Source organism: Megalobrama amblycephala, linkage group LG4 (genome assembly GCF_018812025.1).
Source record: "Megalobrama amblycephala isolate DHTTF-2021 linkage group LG4, ASM1881202v1, whole genome shotgun sequence".
Lineage (NCBI taxonomy): Eukaryota > Metazoa > Chordata > Actinopteri > Cypriniformes > Xenocyprididae > Megalobrama > Megalobrama amblycephala.
The window spans coordinates 48,203,549-48,225,353 of record NC_063047.1 but is presented as its reverse complement, the minus strand read 5'-3'; the positions used below and the strand labels follow the sequence as shown (position 1 = coordinate 48,225,353).

At 42.9% G+C, this 21,805-nt stretch overlaps 1 protein-coding gene across 1 annotated transcript in view; it reads left to right on the top strand.

Moving 5' to 3' along the window:
* flrt1a (fibronectin leucine rich transmembrane protein 1a) overlaps positions 1-21,568 on the top strand; it is a 100,751-nt gene extending 79,183 nt beyond the window's left edge. Inside the window, exon 3 of the mRNA XM_048189679.1 lies at positions 17,015-21,568. Coding sequence (XP_048045636.1) covers positions 17,143-19,230 — 2,088 coding nt within the window. The 5' untranslated portion in view covers positions 17,015-17,142 and the 3' untranslated portion in view covers positions 19,231-21,568. The remainder of the gene's footprint in view (positions 1-17,014) is intronic.
* Positions 21,569-21,805: the final 237 nt, after the last annotated feature.

The following is a 21,805-nucleotide window of genomic DNA, read 5'->3' as shown; positions in this document are numbered from 1 at the left end:
GTGGCAGAAACAAGTTTCCATAAGAAGCATATCCTTCATGCCAAAAAAAAAAAAAAAAAAAAAAAAAAAAACATGATAGCACAAGATTTAATTCGTATTCAGTTATTCACATTTGAATATTCTTTTCTCCTCCAGTTTTCCTCACATGGTTGTGTGGCCTTTTTGTTCAGTCCCCTGCCATTTGATTGTGGAGGCGAACACAGCTTCAGCGCTAATGCTTCCAGGATTTATTTTTAATCAGAGATTCTGTTGGGACAGACATCGAGCCAGATGAATTCGATGGCAACAGGTTTTGATGGTGGAACGGCTCCTTTAGCATCCAACAGGGATCTGGAATATGTACTTATTTAACGTCACTCTCAAAGAGAGGCGGGAGGGAGAGAGATAGAGATCTGAAGGTTTGATTGTCAGTAAAATGTAGTTGCACTGACAGGAGACTGCTGACACAAGGAGAATATGAAAACCATTATTTCTCCCTCTTCCTCAGGTCTTGTTAGGATTTGTGGCTTGTGTATATTGTGTCAGAGAAAATATGGAGGTTGGAACCACAATGTCGTTTTAAAGGAGAAGTCTGTAATTTTTGTCTTGTGTTTCTCCTTTCCCCCTTTACAGCAATAGTTCACTCAAAAAACAAAAGTGTGAAATTATTCAAAACCTGAAAGCTGTTATTGTTTTTTTGTGGAGAATAATTAAAGTATGTATGCTTCTTTTACATACAACAACAAATAATTGTGACCAGTAAAGAAGTGGCCCATTCACTTATTTGTCGGACATTAACAAACATGTTACTACGACTATGAGACTAAAAGATACCGAGTAACTTACGGATTCCAGAGCAAATAAAAAAAGAAAGAATGAAAGAAAAAAATGACTAGGCTGACGTTTGAAAAATCTACACCCATGATATAAACACATTTTAGACCACCAGACATATATATGTCTTAGATACACAGCAGGTTTACCGTGAATACAGACAAGTTACCATGATACCACTACCAAATTTAATTCATTTTCACTAATTTTGGCCTGCTAAAGTTAGAACAGCCTGAACTGAACTGGATTGTTTTAACCCAGCTATTGGGTTGTTTTAACCCAGTGGTTGGGTTAAATGTTTGCCCAACCTGCTGGGTAGTTTTATTTAACTTAACGATTGTTTAAAAATTACTGTATTGCTTGCTTAAAATGAACCCAAAGTATGTTTGTTAATTAATATGTATTAATATGTTTAATAAATGAACATTTATTAATAAGTTTATTGAATGATAATTAAACTAGTCAAGTCAAAATACATATTGTTTCAAAGCAGCTTCACAATGACAGCAGGAAAATTATTATCGAGCTAAAGTTGTTTTTTGATTGAATAACTTCCATTGTAAAAATGGTTAATTATTACTTTCCGTAATATTATTAATTACTACTTGCCGTTCATTTACATGTTTAGTCTATAGGTTTGCATGTTTGAGTGTGTATGTGTGCAGAAGCTTGGTCTTTAAAAAAAAAAAAAAAAGTGATATTTGCCAAATGACTTGTCTGGTCCGCATAATACAGAAAAATTAGTTGTGTCTAACTTTAAAGGCCCCGTTCTTCGTGATCCCATGCTTCAAACTTTAGTTAGTGTGTAATGTTGTTGTTAGAGTATAAATAAAATCTGTAAAATTTTAAAGCTCAAAGTTCAATGCCAAGCGAGATATTTTATTTAACAGAAGTCGCCTACATCGAACGGCCAGTTTGGACTACATCCCTCTACTTCCTTCTTTAATGACGTCACTAAAACAGTTTTTTGACTAACCTCCGCCCACAGGAATACACAAGAGTTGCGTTTGTAGAGTGTGTTTGTCGCCATGTCGTCGAAACGCTGTTATTTTCATCCCGCAGTCCAATCACCGGGTCTGATTCCGGCTCAAATTGATAGGGTAAAATTAAAGACATGTTTACTATAACACTGAGCGCGTGCATCTCCACGTTATGGTAAGAGGCGTGACCTTTCCGGGCAAGGAGCGCTAAGCTGCTGTCGAATCACAACACAGGAACCGCTGGCACAATCAGAACTCGTTACGTATTTCTGAAGGAGGGACTTCATAGAACAAGGAAGTCATCAGCCCGTTCCCATTCAGTCGGTCACGTTCAACGTACGTCGGACAGACCGACGAATAGGAATCTCGCTAGAGAGGCCAATCTACTTCGAGTGTAACTAAAACGAGCCAATGCACATTGGCATGCAATCATATGCATCAGCTGCTCGCCTCGCAGCGCGGGTATATAATGAGCAGCAGGTGCGTTGCATCTTCAGCTTTTCGCTTCGGAGCCGAACGGTGTTTGTTCCTGTTCTCTGCAAGCGAGTGTCTGCTAGAAGACGAGTCAAGCTTTTTGGTTGAACTTCTCTTTTTTTCCGAGTGCAGGCGAACAGCACAGCAGCGGGGTTGAAGTCCTCTCTTTTTCTGTTTTTGTTTCGTTTGCCGTTTTTGAGCAAATAGCTGTTTTGACAGCGTCGGAAGGCTGTTCTCACGGCCAGTACGGTGTGCTTTTGAGCGCTGAAAAGCCGTTTTTACGGCTGGTAAGAGTGAGCGCCTTCAAAGAGAGAGAGAGAGCACACGACAGGCTGCACACAATCCCTGTCTGTGTTGCGGCGGCCGTTCCCCTGCGTGCTTCAGCACTTTTAAAAGAGTAAAGTCCCTGAAAGAGCTTACACAAGTAGATTCACGTCTTTTTAAAGATGACATCCTACTTGTGTTTCTGGATGCGGTCGTTCCTGTCCTCACTGACGGCCACGATCACTGTTTCACATGTCTGGGCACGTGTTGAAATGATGTTCGTGGGTGTTTCATGTTTTCATATGAGAACATGATCACGTCGACACGCCGGTCGTGACTCTTCTTTCTCCGGGAAGCTTGAGTCCCCTCTGTTGTTGGCCAGCTGCCGCTTGTGTGTAAAAGCACAGCCGCGGGTCTGCCCGACACTCTGGGAAGACCGTGGAGATCAGCGAGAGCAAACCTCTCGCTCCTCTGCGTGTCGTATGCCGTCGAGCTGCCGGGCTGCAGCGCGGGTTGTCACGGCAACCCAGCGCTCGCTCTGCGCTCTAGATGCGAATGCCAAAAGTGCCAAAATCTGCATAAGTTTTTCCTCTCTCACTACCCTCTTGGTTGGGGTGGATGTACACAGACCACACCCACCCTGCATGTGAGGCCAAGGCACTCTTTTTGCATGAAGGTAGTTCTGTGCTGGGGTTGAGCTGCGCTTGTTGACTAACCGTGATCAAAGTCACGGCGCAGGCCCTCAGCCAGACGATGTCCACCTCAGTGGTCCAGAAGTGCCCCCTGGCTTACCTTGTGAGGTGCGAGAGGTTGTCAAGCTAAATGCTTTCTCAATGCTCCCATCTTACGAGGTGGCCTTTTCGGTGACACTGTCGAGGACTGAGCCCAGCGGTTCTCCTCAGTTAGTAGCGGATCGGGGAGCTTCCCATGACAAACCATTGAGTTCCTCTTGGGCCGCCCCTCGGTCTGCTCGTCGCCAAGGGTGTCGTCCCCTGCAAGAAACTCTGGCCCAGCAGGCTCTGCTGTGTCCATTGCGGGGAGATGACGCCTCCCGTCTCTGCAGCTGTTTAAGTGGTTGGTGAGAATCACCCCTGAGACGGGCGACCCAGAGATGGGTGGGGCTGCTCTTCCACCCCTGGAGGAGGGCCGGGTGGTAAATCCTTTTATTGGGTTTGTTTCTGTTCCGCCACTGACCCAAGAGGCAGTGGTACCCAAAATTAAAAGAGCAGTTCCTCCATTTCCAGGTCTGAAGAGGGTTTGGAGAGCAGTGGGAGGAGAAAAACCTCACCACTCTCATCCCCCTCTTCTGTCGCCAGCAGACAGCAGCGAGCAGCGGGCAGCCAAAGCCTTGACTGCTCCCTCTGTCCATCCGTGGAACCAGGTAAGTGTTGCCTAGCACACTGTGACGCCGCTTCGGGCCGCCTCACAAAGAGAGCCCCCCGAGCCGCGTCCCTGTGTTCCACCTCGCTGCCCCGCTGCGGGTACGCCGGTGGTCCCTTTGGTCCTGCTTGTACGGTCTCTGCGAGCCTGGTTAGCGCTCCCCAGTCCGTCTCGCTGGCTCATTCGGACCATCAGGCTCGGCTATGCGATTCAGTTCGCCCGGTATCCCCCCCCAAGTTCAGGGACGTCCTCTTCACTACAGTGAAAGATGTCGTTGCCCCTGTCTTGCGTGCGGAGAGATCGCAGTCCTACTGGCGGAGGACGTGATAGAGCCGGCCCCTCCAGCCGATATGAGGTCAGGGTTCTACAGTCCCTACTTCATTGTACCCAAAAAGAGCGGTGGGTTACGACCGATCTTGGACCTGCGAGTTTTGAATCGGAGCCTGTACAAGCTACCGTTCAAAATACTGACGCAGAAGTGCATTTTTGAGTGCATCCGTCCCCGAAATTGGTTTGCAGCGATCGACCTGAAGGACGCGTACTTCCATGTCTCGTTTCTTCCGCGACACAGGCCATTCCTGCGCTTTGCGTTCGAAGGTCGAGCATATCAGTACAGAGTCCTACCCTTCGAGCTGGCCCTGTCTCCCCGTGTCTTTACGAAAGTCGTAGGGGGAGCTCTTGTTCCCATGAGAGAACAGGGTGTTCGCATTCTCAACTACCTCGACGACTGGCTCATTCTAGCACAGTCCCGGGGTTAGTTGTGCGAACACAAGGATTTGGTGCTCAGACACCTCAGCCAGTTGGGTCTTCAGGTCAACTGGGAAAAGAGCAAACTCTCCCCTGTGCAGAGGATCTCTTTTCTCGGCATGGAGTTGGATTCGGTCGAACAGATGGCACGCCTCACAGAGGAACGTGCTCAGTCGGTGTTGAACTGCCTGAATACGTTCAATGGCAGGACAGCGGTCCCACTGAAATTCTTTCAGAGGCTCCTGGGGCATATGGCGGCCACGGCGGCAGTAACCCTGCTTGGTCTGCTTCATATGAGACTGCTTCAACACTGGCTTCACGGCCGAGTCCCGAGATGGGCGTGGCAACGCGGCACATTCCGGGTGCTAATCACTCAGGAGTGCCGCCAAGCCTTCAGTCCGTGGTCGGACCCTTTGTTTCTCCGGGCAGGAGTGCCCCTAGAACAAGTGTCCTGGCATGCTGTGGTATTCACAGATGCTCCTGCCACTGGCTGGGGTGCCACGTACAACGGGCATGCAGTGTCAGGGGTTTGGACGGGACCCCTTCTGCATTGGCACATCAATTGCCTCGAGTTGCTAGCAGTACGTCTTGCTCTGAGCCGCCTCAAAGGGCCGCTACGGGGCAAGCATGTACTGGTCCGTACGGACAACACTGCGACCGTTGCGTACATCAACCATCAAGGTGGTCTACGCTCCCGTCGCATGTCGCAACTCGCCCGCCATCTCCTCCTCTGGAGTCAGAATCGTCTGAGGTCGCTTCATGCCATTCTCTTCCCTGGTGTGCTCAGCCATGTGGCCGACGAGCTATCACGAGCTGAGCTGCCAGGAGAGTGGCGACTCCACCCCCAGGTGGTCCAGCTGATCTGGAGAGAGTTTGGAGAGGCTCAGGTAGACCTGTTTGCCTCACCGGAAACCTCCCACTGCCAGTTGTTTTACCCCCTGTCCGAGGGAACACTCGGGACAGACGCACTGGCACTCAGCTGGCCCCGGGGCCTTCGCAAATATGCGTTTCCCCCAGTGAGCCTACTTGCACAGACCCTGTGCAAAGTCAGGGAGGACGAGGAGCAGGTCCTCTTAGTTGCGCCCTATTGGCCCGACCAGACCTGGTTCCCAGAACTTTCACTCCTTGCGACAGCCCTCCCTGGCCCATTCCTCTGAGGAAGGACCTTCTTCTCAGAGACGGGGCACTCTTTGGCACCCGCGTCCAGACCTCTGGAAACTCCATGTCTGGTCCCTGGACGGGACGCGGAGGTTCTAGGTGACTTACCCCCTGAGGTACTTAACACCATCACTTCGGCACTTGCACTGTCTACGAGACGTGCTTACGCCTCGAAGTGGAACCTGTTCGTCGAGTGGTGCTCTTCTCGCCGAGAAGACCCCCGAGGATGCTCGATCGGAGTCGTGCTTTCCTTCTTGCAGCAAGGGTTGGAGCGTAGGCTGTCCCCCTCCACCCTCAAAGTCCATACTGCTGCTATCTCCGCTTACCACGACCACATAGATGGCAAATCTGTTGGTCAGCATGACCTGGTCGTCAGGTTCCTTAGGGGGGCGAGACGGTTAAATCCTCCTCGTCCCCCCTCCATACCCTCTTGGGACCTCACTCTGGTGCTAAGAGCACTTCAGATTGCTCCCTTTGAGCCTTTGCAATCGGCAGACTTAAAGATTCTGTCTATGAAGACTTTGCTGCTGGTTGCATTGGCCTCTACCAAGAGGGTAGGGGACCTGCAGTCATTTTCGGTCGACGTATCGTGCCTGGAGTTCGGGCCGGGTGATAGCCACGTGGTACTAAGACCCCGGCCTGGCTATGTGCCCAAGGTTCCTACCACTCCCTTCAGGGACCAGGTGGTGAGCCTGCAAGCGCTGCTCTTGGAGGAGGCAGACCCAGCCCTGGCTTTGCTCTGTCCAGTTCGCGCTTTGCGACAGTACATAGACAGAACCCAAAGCCTCAGGACCTCAGACCAGCTCTTTGTCTGTTATGGAGGCCAGCAGAAGGGAAAGGCTGTCTCCAAGCAGAGGATGGCCCACTGGATAGTGGATGCCATCGCCCTGGCTTACCAAGCTCAGGGCGTGTCCTGCCCGCTCAGGTTGCATGCTTACTCCACGAGAGGTGTCGCATCCTCCTGGGCGCTGGCTCATGGCGCCTCGCTGACAGACATTTGTAGAGCTGCGGGCTGGGCGACACCTAACACTTTCGCTAGATACTATAGCCTTCGTGTCGAGCCGGTCTCCTCCCTTGTTCTCGCCACAGGTCAGAGGCACGGAGAGGCCCCGGCTTAGTGTCGGCTTGCTGCGCTACATGCGCTTCTTTTCTCCAGAGAGTCCCTACAAGGCAGACCCTGTTGAATCCTCCGATATCCCTTCGGCAGCCGACGTGGCGGAGCGTCTGGCGCCAGGCCTATACTCCGTTGTATCCTTGAGAACCGGGTTTAGGCTGGGTTCCATATGTGTGACCCTACGGGGATCCCATATGCTTGGTTCCACGGTTGCTCCTAAACGAAGCCCGTGTCTTTCCCTCTGGGAGAACCTACCCTTCATCGGGTTGGAGTCACCCCAGCTCTTCCATATGTAGCAGAGCCCTACAGGGTTAGTCCATATGTACTTCTCCACATAACTCCTTCGGGGAAGGATGTGGCTTCCGCAGCGTTCCTTTCCCAGCAAAAGGGTACGCTTTCCCAGCGTTATCCAATAGTCTCACTGAATGGGTTTTGGGGAACAGCAGTGATCGACTCTCTCTGTGTTAGCCCTGTCCCACCATCCTCAGGCAAAGGGGTTCAGGTGGCTTACAACAGAGCGCTGGAAGGGGGCAGCTCCTGTGGCGCTTTGGTAGGGATTCCTATTCGTCGGTCTGTCCGACGTACGTTGAACGTGACCAACTGAATGGGAACGTCTCGGTTACAAAGGTAACCCTCGTTCCCTGAAGGAGGTAACGGAGACGTACGTCCCATCGCCACAGTCGCCGTACCCCGCTGATGCTGCCGCCTATCCGGTTCGGCTCCTCAGCGAAAACCTGAAGATGCAACGCACCTGCTGCTCATTATATACCCGCGCTGCGAGCAGCTGATGCATATGATTGCATGCCAATGTGCATTGGCTCGTTTTAGTTACACTCGAAGTAGATTGGCCTCTCTAGCGAGATTCCTATTCGTCGGTCTGTCCGACGTACGTCTCCGTTCCCTCCTTCAGGGAATGAGGGTTACCTTTGTAACCGAGACGTTTTTATGACAGTGGAAACAGCGGTATACAGATAAGTAAATTATGTGAAAAATACTGTGTTTTTTTACACGCGAAACATGAACACATGTTATATTGCACACTATAAACACAATCAAAGCTTCAACAAACCACGAAAAACGGGACCTTTAAAAAAATGAATGAGGGGGAGGGTAGTGAATGATGTCCCGGGCAAATAAAGACTGGAGGTATGTGTTTAAGGGATAATTAGTCTATTTTATTTCATATGGCGCTGTGCATGCACCACAAATAATATGATAGTCAGGTATGAGTCTGTACTGTCCAATTTTCAGCAGTGTTGGTTCTGGAAGTATTTACTCCAGTCATTTTACAGGTGTGGGATGACATGAGGGTGAGTAATAAATGACAGAAATTTCATTTTTGGGCGAACGAACACTTTATTTGCTTTAGTGAGGGAAAGAACTTCAATCCCATGAAGCATTTTGAATGACATAATACAATTGGAGAAATATAAGTTGTTAATTATATCTATAGAAACACTATTTTTAATGTTTTTTAATATATATATTAAAACACAGACATTTTACTATTTTGCCAGCGTAGCAAGACCGACTCGATAATGTCATTTGCGGTGCTTCATGGGAGTGGATGTTCCCAGCAAGCTTTTTTGTCACAATTTTACTCTCTGATTGGTGGAATTTTTTCACAGCAAATTTAGCTGTTAAACATAATTTATTTTAAGTTTAAATAGTGAACAGATGGCTTTAACAAAACCCAAATACCATTGATTAACAACCTCGGAAAACACAGTAGGTCTGTCTTTAAAGGTTTATAAGTTATCGTTACAAATTAGTTTTCCTACGAGTTTTTTTCCTTCAGAACACAATTGTTACGCTCTATACTGCCACATGTAACAATAGTTACGACTGGATTCTGAAATCAGATTGGAAAAGTCCCATTCAGAGCACCTTACACTGTACACAGATCTGTACCGTTAACAGCCTAGTCAAGTCAAGTCACCTTTATTTATATAGCACTTAATACAATACAGATTGTGTCAAAGCAGCTTTACACTGATAACAGGAACATGATTCAATGATGCAAACAGAGTTCATTTCGGCTGTACAGCAGCTAGCTAAGATAAAGAACTATATTATCTAATTTACTGTGATTTTGTTGATTAATGTATCAAGTTTTTAATACATTGACACATACATTTAATACTTGTTTTTATTAAGTTAAAATATTGAATATTGGCATGTTTTGCCGCTGGAGAAATCAGCATTAGGTGTTTGATCTGAAAAGGTTAAAATGTGTTTTACTTCACAACTTGAACAGGGTGTTGTAAAAATAAATTGATAGATTGATAGTAAATTGATAGCGGGAGTATGAATAGATTTGACTGGCATGCTGCCTGTCTCAGTAAACTGACGGATGGATTAGGTAAATCTTTTAACTGACGGATGGATTAGGTAAATCTTTTAACGCTATGTGAAATCCACAGTGGGACCTGTATAAAGAGACATCTCATCCCAAAACATCAATCCAAGAGCTCACTGACTTAACAGTGTCTCTCACCCCTGTCCCTCCATCTCCCTCGCAGCTTTCATTCAACCTTTAATCGCTCTGTTTCCTCAGTTACTTGTAAACGTCCATCATCATACCCATCGCTCTCTCTCTCCTGAATCTGACATTTTCAGTTCCCAAAATATTTACAGCAATGCATTGCCTGACAGATAAGCTGTAATGGCGTGTAACGACTTTCCACAGGAACATTGCAGTCGACACATGATGCCATAAATTTGTGTTTTAACAGTGTTTACAGTCCATTTGTCAAAAAGCCAAAATACAAACTTCAAGATCTATTGAAAGATTAAAAAATACACACGGTCTGAAGACCACAACCATTCACTTCTACTTAAGTATTCATAGTCGTCCAGTTTTTATGCATCGAGATTGGAGACTGTATTATTATTTTACATGTATATACAAATTATTATGCAAGTGACACATCAATAGGATTTCAGTACACAAACATTTAGATTTTAGTTTTTCTAAGAAAGTGTTTGTTTGTTTATTTATCTATGTCTTTTTAGATAACTCGTATCAATCTCAGACAAAATAATTTGTGTTCAACACTGTAAATGTTTCTCTTTGTGAGGTTTGGTTAGTGGTGACTGAAATGCATCTTTACACACAACTGCCAGCCAGCATGAAGAGGTTATCAAGACTCCAGAGACACCAGCAGCTTCAAATACCTGTTTGGTGCTCAACACTGGCTTTTTTTATAGCTGCCCTTTTAAAATAATTTTTTTTTTTTTTTTTTTTGACAGGAACTTTCCTTAATAAGCCTTTATCTGACCGAGTTCTGCTGTGCTCTAAATCACTCACAAACCTTATGATAATTTGATAATCTCCATTCAGTTTCACACAATATTAGTTGTTTTCATGCCTTTTGCACATCGTTGCATTTCATGCTTTTCATCTTCAGAAAGATCTTTCTTCCTCCCCATATTGCATGAGAACTGTGACTTGTTTAATAATGTGGAACAACCTCTAAATAGGGTTTCCATGTACCTAAGTAAATTATTTTGCCTGAGATTGATACCAGTTATCTAAAAAGACATGGATAAATAAACAAACAATCACTTTCTAAGAAAAACTAAAATCTGAATGTTTATTGTACTGAAATCCTAATGATATGTCACTTGGATAATAATTTGGAAAACAGTGTGTGTGTGTGTGTGTGTGTGTATGTATGCACATTTACTAGACTTGTAATGCACAAGTCTAGTAAATGATTCTCAGAGTGGTTATTTTTTAAATTTACATTGAACATTGCTAGGGGGAAAAAAAGATACATTGCATTGAACACATGTGGATCTATACCGGGTATGTTGTCATACTATATGGGCTAAATTGATACAACAGGAACCTGCTGTTTATTGACAATCATTTGAGAAGGATAGCTTTGTTTAAATATGAAATACTATCGAATGTATTAAAAGATATCTTTCACATTATATCTGTATTTAAAGTCTATAAGCAATGTAATGCCTTTTCAGCTAAATTTGAATAATTAAGAGATAAAAAATAATTCATGAAACAGCAAAAATGAAAAAGATAACATACCAAAATGTCAAACCTTTGTTTTGGGCAACAAACAAATAAATAAATGGGCACTAATAATACTTTCTGAATGCACTCTAGTTGATTGTAAATGAATGTGTTAAATTGTTTCAAAAAAATTGTGACATTTACTATTTTTGTTTAAACTCACCATAAAAAAATAAAATAAATAAAATTAAATGAAAAATGCCAATTCTTTTTTATATGTAATATTTCAGTATTTATTATAAATTATTTATCTGTGCACAAATAACATCCACTCACTCTTGCAGCGATTAATTCCTGATAGACAAAATAAAGTCCTACCCTACGTTTTTTTTTTTTTTTTTTTTTTTTTTTTTATGTTCAAGAATCCTTTTAACTCAGATATATGTCACAATAAAGAAGAAAAGATGATCACAACTTTCGTTTCACACTGACAGTCTAGAACATTTGGAGCTGTTTTTTGAAACCAATAGGCTATACATAACCACAGCTAGATAAAACAAGCATTTTTCTACAAATGGACTTGTGACTCCAAACCTTATTGTTATAGTATGGCTCTTGTGACAAATAGCCTCAAGAGTACGGCCAGACTAGTGTATTGTTCTCTTCAAATAAAACACAGTTTTACTATAAGCTACCAATTGGCAGTAGGGATGAGCTGAAATCATTTTATTTCACTGAGTTTAGTGGTAGATACAGCACTGAAGCGATGCACACAGAGTCATTCAGATGTTCCTCTGGTCTGTCCCAGAGTCCCTGAATGTAAATTGATATAGTCTTGTCCTGCCCTCCCAATGGATGGAATATTGGAAAGGAGAGAGAGCAAGACACCCCAAGGCGACAGTCTGTCTGGACAGCCCCATTTTTACAAGTCCCCTTGTGACTACACCACACTCCTTACTCGCCTCCACACACGTGCACCTAAACATCTCATATACACACTGAAGATGGCATGCATAAAACATATGCCATCTACAGATACAAACATCCACATACCAGCATACAGTATGTGCGCATATACATACAAAGACACCAGCTGTTTGGATGGTCCAATTACAGTCAATCTCTTGGTTTGTAAGCTGTGGTGTCTGGGTCTGACACACACATAATCAACATAGGCTCATTGCCTAGATTTTTGCAAAACTAACAAAAAACAACAAAAACGCACCTATACATACAATTCACTGCATTTCCAGCTGAAATGAACACTAGTAGCAGTTAAAGCTGCAGTAGGGAGTTTTTAGAAAACATTGACTTAGCCTGAAAATTTGAATGAGCACAACTCACAGGTCACACCCCCTTGCTCTATGCTGTGCTACAGCCCTCCCTCCACAGCTCCTCCCCCATCACAAATGAGCCTGCCGTGAACGCGCAGGCTAGTAAGCAAGCAGGGCCACCGATGACGGCGGATAAACAGTTATGGCACATTAGAACAATGTGATTTACATTGACTATGGCCTGCCCATACTTTGACTACAAACTTGGTCCTCAAAACATTATGTATTTTGCAATACATGTAATGTAACTATATGACGTTGCACTATTTCTATCAATAATAAATAGCTAGTTAGATAATATAACTGTAATTAACGTTACAGTATGCAAGTAATTATTCTATCGATATGTAATGCTAAATAAGGTTTGCTAGTACATTATTTCAGCAACATGACAAGCCAGTGAATTAGTAGGTTTCAATAGTTGCTTTAAACAGTGTGTGACATTTTATCTGTATGTTATGCGGCTAGAGTTTTGACACCGAGTCAATGGGATCCGATGAGGAATTCACACCCACAGCGACTTCAAGGAGTCAACGGGCGGGGAGAAGAGGAAGCCGTGGTGTGCGCGGAGCATCAGGCAGGGGACGGGCAGGCCTGTTTTGAAATTATCTTAGTTGTGTAGTTCTTAAAAAATGAAACAAATCAAGCAGGGATACTTACTTGTCAAGCAGAAATGTGGCTGACTCTGCATCAGTTTTTAATCCTTTCAGGACACGTAGCTCCCTTCACCTCGGAAAAGCCGCTCCGATATTTACCCTCGTTTTATTTCGGGCTCTATCTAATTATTTCTTTTTGGCTTTTTTTATCATCGTCATCTGTCTTTTTACGTTTACCCGTCTTTATTTTATGAGCAGCTGCCACTCGAGGAATTGGCAGTTTGGATTGTTTGTCCGGCATAAGCAAATCTGCGGCACACCGGTAATCTTGAATTTGAACGCCTGTACGCGCTGTGCATGAGAGGGGTGTGATCAGCGCACACGCGAGCTTGATTGATACTGCTAAGACACTCCTCCTGGCTCTGATTGGTTGTTTCTTACCGGGAGCGGTGTATTTCTGCAAATGGCAATAGGACCACTGGGAGGAGCCAGAGGAGCTTGATTTTTTCACAGATTATCTGTCTCATATTCTACTGTCAGGACATAATGACAGGTTTAACAAATATGTAAAAAATACATTTTTACAAAAGTTACCTACTGCAGCTTTAAACACCAACAACTTTTATTCCTTTACACACAAATTATGATTACGGGGGTAGATTAAGACTTATTTTCATACAGTTCACAATGCTATCACTGCTTAAAAATATAGTGTTGCTGGTCATCAGCATAAGGCAGGGGTCAGCAATTAAGTTTGGCATTGGGCCAAAAAAAAAATTTAGATGGCAGGCCAGAACATAGTCAAAGGATAATTTAAATTAATTGATGAAAAATGCAACTAGACTGTTACAATGTCTTTTGTAACTGGTTTTGGCCCGCGGGCTGCCTATTGCCGACCACTGGTATAAGGTATGTTCTGCATGCTGGGACCGGTATTGGATGCTGGTTTGCTGGTCCACAGCATGGGGAGCAGGAGTGCTGGTGGACCAACAACACCAGCTCAGTTTTGCTTGAGAATAGCATGACTATCCTGCTACACCAGCAATATACCAGCTCTAACCAGCATAAACCAGCCTGGACCAACATGGAATTTATCCTGGGTTATATAAGATTTTTTAGCAGGGATATTATGCCCTATTATTATTAAACACTTTACCATTAATAATACATTTTCACATTCGCATCACATAACCAGCTACGTATTTATGGATTTTCTTGAATAACAAGGTTGCTCAGTAGCTTACCTTGTACAGCACTGCACTTGTGATACGGAGCACTCGGGTACAAGTCCTGTGAAACACGAGTCACAATAAAAGAACTCAATGAAACCATTTACATGCACCCTCGTAATGCGATTATAATGGGATTTTGGCAATATTGCGATTAAACTTTACCTCATGTAAATGCAATACTTCGATTAAAGTAATGCAATTAAGCTCATAATTGTAGTAAGCATTTTGTGTTTTTGTCAATTAAGGTATCATTATATAAACGTAATGTCTAATGTTAAAGTTGTTGACATAAAGCCTGGAACACACCAAGTTGACGGTCGGCCGTCGGGCAGTTTTTGTTCATCGGCCGACTAAGTTTTCTCAGTGTGTTCCGCACCGTTGGCTGAAGTTGGTCCTCGTCGGCTTTTTTTTCGGCCGATTCAACGTTGAATCGTGTCAGAGCTCGCCGGTCGGTTGGGCCATCTGATCATTCTGATAGGCTGTTCAGCTACTGACACCTGCTGGTACAGAGAGGCATTTCTTCTTACGCAGGCACAGAACGGACGTGCTACTTGGCCATCGGGTGTCTTCGGTTTGGTGTGTCAGGGCAACTTTGGACCCAGATGCTGCCGACGTGAGCCAACCCCACAGTCTGCTTTCATCGCCACTAGTTCATCGGTGTCGGCTTGGTGAACAACCTGAACAAACCTTCACTACTCACTGGACATTTTACTTTAAAAGTGTCACGAAATGTGGGGAAAATATATTTTTACAAAATATATTTTTGCAGAAATGTCACCATACACACTTTGGTAATGGCTATTACAAGGAAGGTTCATTGGGAAAACGTGTAAGGGAAAAAAATTAGGTAACATCTATCAATTTTTTGCATAGTAAGAAATAAATTGTTGTAAAAACAAAATGTTTACATTTTCTCAAGAAAATGTGAGAAATGCTTGCACATGCAAAACATCACCAAACAGTAATGATTAAAAATGACTTTCCCCAACTAAAGCCCACAGGTTGGAATCCCTGCTCTAGAAAATACACATGTGTGTATTATCATAAACATAGATTGTGGATTGTCTCTGCTTCCAGTTGAGGCTGAACATAAAAGTGTGTGAACCTTGTAAGCTAAAATACCTGCTTAATCCAGACAGTCACAATCACGTTTCCTAATCCCTCCCACTCCCTCTGCATATCAGTCTGTCTCCTTCTCTCTCAATCATTCATCTCTGTACTGTATGCAGTGACCTGAATACTCAATATTGGTCAGCAGTCTCATTTAACCAGATGTTTTGCTTAAAACACAGCATATGTGGCTGCAAACAGACATGCACTGCTTTTACACTAAACCATAGCTCCATTTTCACCCTGTTTTATTTGTACTGTTTTTCCAGTTATGCTTTTTTTGCCTAAAATTGAGTTTCCTCTTAGGTCATTGGTTATACCTACATGAAACATGTGCTTATTCATTTCCACATGAAAAATTTTCTGCCTACTTTTTCGAATTTATCCTAGGTTATTTGTCCAATTTGCACAAAATTTGGTATGCGCTATCAACAGATACTCCTGACAAAATGTCATCAGTGTCATCATTATTGGTGTTGCCCATAATGACTAATTGGCCTATTTCTGGTAAACACAATGTCCAAACTTTACAAAAGTTGGTACACATTATGATTATCTCTAAATTAAAGTGAATCACAGAGGAAGACTGTAATACATTCTTTTAGGTCTCATAGTTTGGTTGAATAGCTTAACATGCAATAAAAAATGAAATAGAAATTAATCTGTTCTAAATGATACACTTAGGCCTTGTTTCACAGACAGGGCTTAGATTAAGCCAGGATTAGGCCTTAGTTCAATTAGGACATTTAAGTGGCTTTTATAAACATGACTTAGAAAAAAGCATCACTGGTGTGCATCTTGAGACAAAACAATGGCACTGACATATTTAAAGATATGTCAGTGCAAATTGCTTTCAGTTAAGACAGCTCAAACATGTATTTTAGTCTGGGACTAGGCTTAAGCCTTGTCTGTGGAACAGGGATTAGTGTATAACTTGTGATTTTGTGACTCTGTGATCTCTGAAATGCTTATAGATTAAATAGTATGTTTACCTTTTTATATATCCTAATGATAGTGAATATTTGTTTTAGCTGCCAGACGTGACTAAATATATTGCTTTCCAATTAAAACACACAAAATACTTGAAAAGATATCTCACTTACCCCGATGATTTCCATGACTATATATATATATATATATATTTTTTTTTTTTATTATTATTATTTTTTTTTTTTTTTGTATTTTTGGTATATATTTCATGTGTTGTTTATTAGTTTTCATATGTCTAATGCTGTTAGCCTAATAGGGATTTATTAATTAAAAACCCTCTTTAATGAGAAAAGGATGGCTAGTCTGATTATAATATAAATTTTATAATCAGATGATTATAGGTAGGCTGGGTTTAAAACTGAACAAATCCACAAATACAGTTTTGTACAACACAATATGGCATAAAAACCCATGGTGCACTGCTACATGGTGGGAAGTAGCTTGTTACTGGAAAAGATAGATTATTTTGAAAACTTTGCTACGGTATTGTTGCTAAAGTAAATATAGTTAACTTAGTAGCAACTTTTAGTTACAACACTTGTAATACATTAACTTTTGTTTGAAGAGGAAGACATGTCATACTATATCATACTTTCTCACTCAAAACATTCTAATACTTCATGATTAGTGCATCAGTAAATGAGGCCAGCAAGTTCAAACATCAGTTGAACTGCAAGAATGCAAAATAGATTAACATCAGCATTACTAAGCAATTGTACATGATTCAATTAACATGTGCTTCCATGTATGATGTTAGCCTTTCACTGACTTTTATTGGAACATCATAAAAATCTATGCAAGGTATTAACTTGCTAACTAGTGTGTCTCTCTCTTATCTATTTCCAGGGTGAAAGAAGACACACCACAAGTCCAAAGTCCAAATGGACTTCTGAATCATCTTCTCTAAAGAACCATTATATTGGTTGAATTGTGCTATAAAAGGCAAGCGGAGGTGAGGAGAGCTTGCTGGTTGCATGATGGCTCCTGAAGGTATAGGGGAGCTTCGAGACTTGCTCTTCTTTCTGCTGCTGTGCTTCACACTGTTGGCTGAGCTATTGGAGATGACTGCAGCTTCTTCACAGGGATTGGATGGTGAAGGTGACATAGTGTGCCCTTCTGTGTGTCGCTGTGATGAGGACTTTATTTACTGCAACGACCGTGGATTGAGCGCAATCCCACCTCTACCACCATCTGCAACTGTCCTTTATCTTCAGAACAATCACATTGACAATGCAGGGCTTCCTAGGTCCTTGGAGCATCACACTACTGTGCGTGTTATATATCTCTATGATAACGAGCTTGATGATTTTCCCATGCATTTGCCACCTTCATTAAGAGAGCTCCACCTGCAGGACAACAACATTAGAGTGTTGCCAAGGACTGCACTTGCTAGACTTCCGCTCCTTGAAAAGTTGCATCTCGACGACAACTCTGTTTCTACAGTGAGTATTGAGGACCAAGCCTTTGCGGACAACCCTCGGTTACGTCTACTCTTCCTTTCCAGAAACCACCTTTCCAGCATTCCATCTGGTCTTCCTGCCTCACTTGAAGAACTCCGTTTAGATGACAACCGAATCTCCACAATTCCCACTCATGCCTTCCGAGGTTTGTCCTCTTTACGCCGCCTGGTCTTGGATGGTAATCTTTTAGCTAATCAACGCATAGCTGACGATACCTTCTCACGCCTGTCAAACTTAACAGAACTCTCCCTGGTCCGTAATTCACTTCAAACACCCCCCCTTAACTTGCCCAGTGCCCATCTGCAGAGACTCTCCCTTCAGGACAATAACCTTATACACATGCCTCGGGGCTCACTTGATGGAATGCGCAGACTACAACGCCTAGATCTTTCTGGAAACAATCTGACTACCCTTCCCAGAGGATTGTTCAGGGACTTGGATAACCTTGGGCAGCTGCTTGTGCGAGGAAACCCATGGCACTGTGGGTGCAACTTGCGCTGGCTGCATGACTGGCTGGAGGCAAAGGGGAACACAATTACTGTGAGAGGCTTTATCTGCCAGACACCAGAGCGAGTCCGAGACATGGCGCTTAGAGATCTCACAAATCAGATGGATGAATGTGAGTTATCTGCTGCTGCTGGTGGAGGAGTAGGTACAGGGGTTGGCGTTGGCGGTAACAGGGTGAGTGGAGGAGCGGTGGGAGCCATTTCTACCACTCTTTCTCCCCCTCAAGGGTCCCTGTTCACTCTCAGATCCAAGCGACCAGGCCTGGGTCTTCCAGAAACAGGGTTGGACTACACATTAAGCAGCAGTGGTGTGGGCAAGAACCTAGCCCTGAATGTGAAACCCTTATCCCATGACAGCATCCGTGTTACTTGGAGTGTAGCACAAACATCTTCTTCCTTTCGATTAAGCTGGCTTCGCCTGGGAACTAGCTCTGCCATGGGGTCCATCACAGAAACTTTGGTTAGAGGTGACCGGCGGGAGTACCTTCTCACTTCCCTGCAGCCTGCTTCCAGCTACATCATCTGCATGGTGCCTCTAGTGTCTAACAGTGGTAGCAGAAGCAATTTGCCTGGCGGGGACACAGAATCAAATGAGGTTCCAGTTTGTGCCAGAACAGAGACGTCTGATCCCAGCCAGCCTGATGATGAACAAGGGGAAGATGAGAGCTCTGATCAAATGACTTCTCTTCCACTTGCGGGAATTATTGGAGGTGCAACGGCAATAGTTTCCCTCGCTCTTATTATTGCCATTTTCTGCTGGTATGGGCACCGTGCAGGGCACCTCGCATCACGAGACCATTACAGCCATAGTGGCTCTCGCAAGAGCAAACACTATGATGACTACATTGAGTCAGGCACAAAGAAAGACAATACCATCTTAGAGATCAGAGGTCCTGGATTTCAGATGACACCAATGGCAACAAGGCAGTCTCTTCAACCCAAACCAGTGCGAGAGGATTACCTTATACACACCATCTTCCCCTCGAATGGCACAGGTCTATACAAGCCATCCCAAAACATAACCAACTCTGGCTATGGTACCAACCGTGGCTATAGAGAAGGAGGCATTCCAGATATAGATTACTCTTACACATGATAGCTTTGATTTAGAAACCATAATTAGGAGTCATGTATTGCATAGATACACAGTTTTTAATCAACATGGGCTCTGCAGAATCCCTTTGTGCCTTCTGGTCTCCATTACAATGTAGCCTGCTGTTCATGAGACTATAACATTTTTAATTGGCCCAGATGCTTATAGGAAGCATTATAAATGTGGTGCCAGGAGGCAATGATGCCATTTCAGGTGGTGATACCAAATGCTATTTTCACCTCCCGGTGTAATGATCAGTGTCCCTGACATTGCTGTTTCATCTCTGGCTGTGCATTGAGGTGGATTCAAGGGCAGCCCACACTGCATTCAGCTTACAGACTGTTCACAGAGCTCAATGCATATATGGGAGAGAGGCAGCCTTCTCAAAGGAAATAACCAACCTGATATACATTTTAATAGTTGACTCCTATGAAATGAAGGTCCCTGAGTCAAGGATTTGATCCAGGATTGTGAGTCCTGCATAAAGGAAGATAACTTCTTTGCTCAGAGAAACTGGAAATGTGTTGTGGGATGTGATCCTTATGGAAAATGCATGGGTTCACATGCATAGTTGTTTTTCGGAGATATGAGCTGCAGAATATGACTACTATTCCTATTAAAGAAGGAGTGTCTGGACCAAGCAACGACATGGCCCTAAAAAACTACAGCAAGGTTTGAAATGCCTCAAAAACTAAAATAATTTGAAATCTTATACACTTGAAAGCTGCCTGATGCTACTATGATAACGTCCAACAAGCGTTACGCTGATTGTTTTACTTTCAGACTGGTGTAAAGTTGAGAGGATGAATGAAAGGGGTTTATGTGTCTTGAGAACTTTCAATTTTTAAAATTGCAACTGAACCCTGGTATGTTGATAGAAACAAACAACGCAAGTTAGATATTTGACATTGTCATGACTCTGTTCCCTAGTGATTTTTGTTTCTTGGTTCTTTCCAGATTTGTTTCACTTTAATTTTTAAGTTATAAAGCCCTGCTGATAGTTTCAATGAAATATTCAAACAAAGGTTTTCCTTTATAACTGAGGTCAGTGTGTTATCACTTTTCCATTTTTAAATCCCCCAAACAACCAATCAGAGCTACAGCAGCCAGACAAGCCAAGCTATCCCACTGTATCAACAAACTGTCCCGGTTTACACAAACATGGCAGTCTCACACTTATTAAAAATGGGAATATATCTGTAAAAAACTTAATGGTAACACAAAACTTTCTTGTTTTCAATAGATCGTCCCCAGTAATGTTTTGCACAGAGAGTAAACCAATGTTCTGTTAAGGTGGACCATGGTTTGTAGGTTGCTTGGCTACATTCTTAGCACAATATTGCTTATTTACATCTCCAAATGTCACTGAAGAAAAGGATATGGCCTCGCTGCTAACCACAGCGGTTGTACTGTTACGAGTTTTAGGAAGAAGAGGGAGGGTGTTAGAGGGAAACCAGGAATTTGAACCATAACACTGTGGACCATCACTGTGGGAGATAGAGAGTGCATTAGATTGTTGTATAATTTTGTGAGGTGGATACATTTTTGCTGAAAATTCTTTTTCATTTATTTCCTTGTGTAGCAATTATCCTTTTGTTAATGTCTTCAACCCATTCATTTAAGCCAACAGCAGGAGAGAATGCTAATAAAGGAGCTCTTATCAGTCAACTTACGCAAAGGTAGACACTGAGAAAAGGTATGTGTGTGTTGTACGAAAGACTTTCCCCGAGTCTCTGGACATTTCTGTTCTGCTCTGCTGTATTTGTATTTATGTATTTGAGGACTTGTGGAGAATTTAAGACAGCTTACACTGCCTTGTATTTTATGTACTCTTTGGCAATGTACTGTACTTGTCAAAAATTGGAAAGGATGGATGGAGAGAGAAAGCGAGAGAGAAGTAGAATGTTTCAAACTGAAAAATACCAAGAGATTTCACTGATAAAACATGGATTTCATATTAAAACAGGGGCCTAACCGAAATGAAGGCTGTGGTGTTGAACTGTGCATGAAATGTTTTGTCATCTTTTTGCTGTCTGCTGTTGTGCTGGCGTTTGGTCTTTCTCCTTTCTCTCTGCACAAAGGATGACTACTAACTTCTGTTTCAGAGATGGAAATGAATCAAGACTTCATGGCATTTCAGTGCAAATTGGTTTTACAGTCTCACAGTAAGTTTTTCTTTGTAAACCAAAAATATCACTGTGCTTTTAATGAGCCTTTTTAAATTTTACCTGTGGGGTTTTCAGACTTTTATTTATAGGCCAGATGAGAGACAACTACCCACGGTTGCCATTGCTTTGATAACATAGCCCATTTACACACACATAAATATATATATATATATATATATATATATATATATATATATATATATATATATATATATATATATATATATATATATATATATATTGTTGGTTTGTTTTATGTAGTCATTGTTTTCTCACTTTCATATGATTCCAAATTCAACATGAAATTTACAAGAAATGGACTTACTTTTGGAACATATAAAAACTGTTTTGGAAAAATAGTTTAGCAGATTGGCGAAGCAGAATGTTGATAAAACTTACAGTCATTAGGG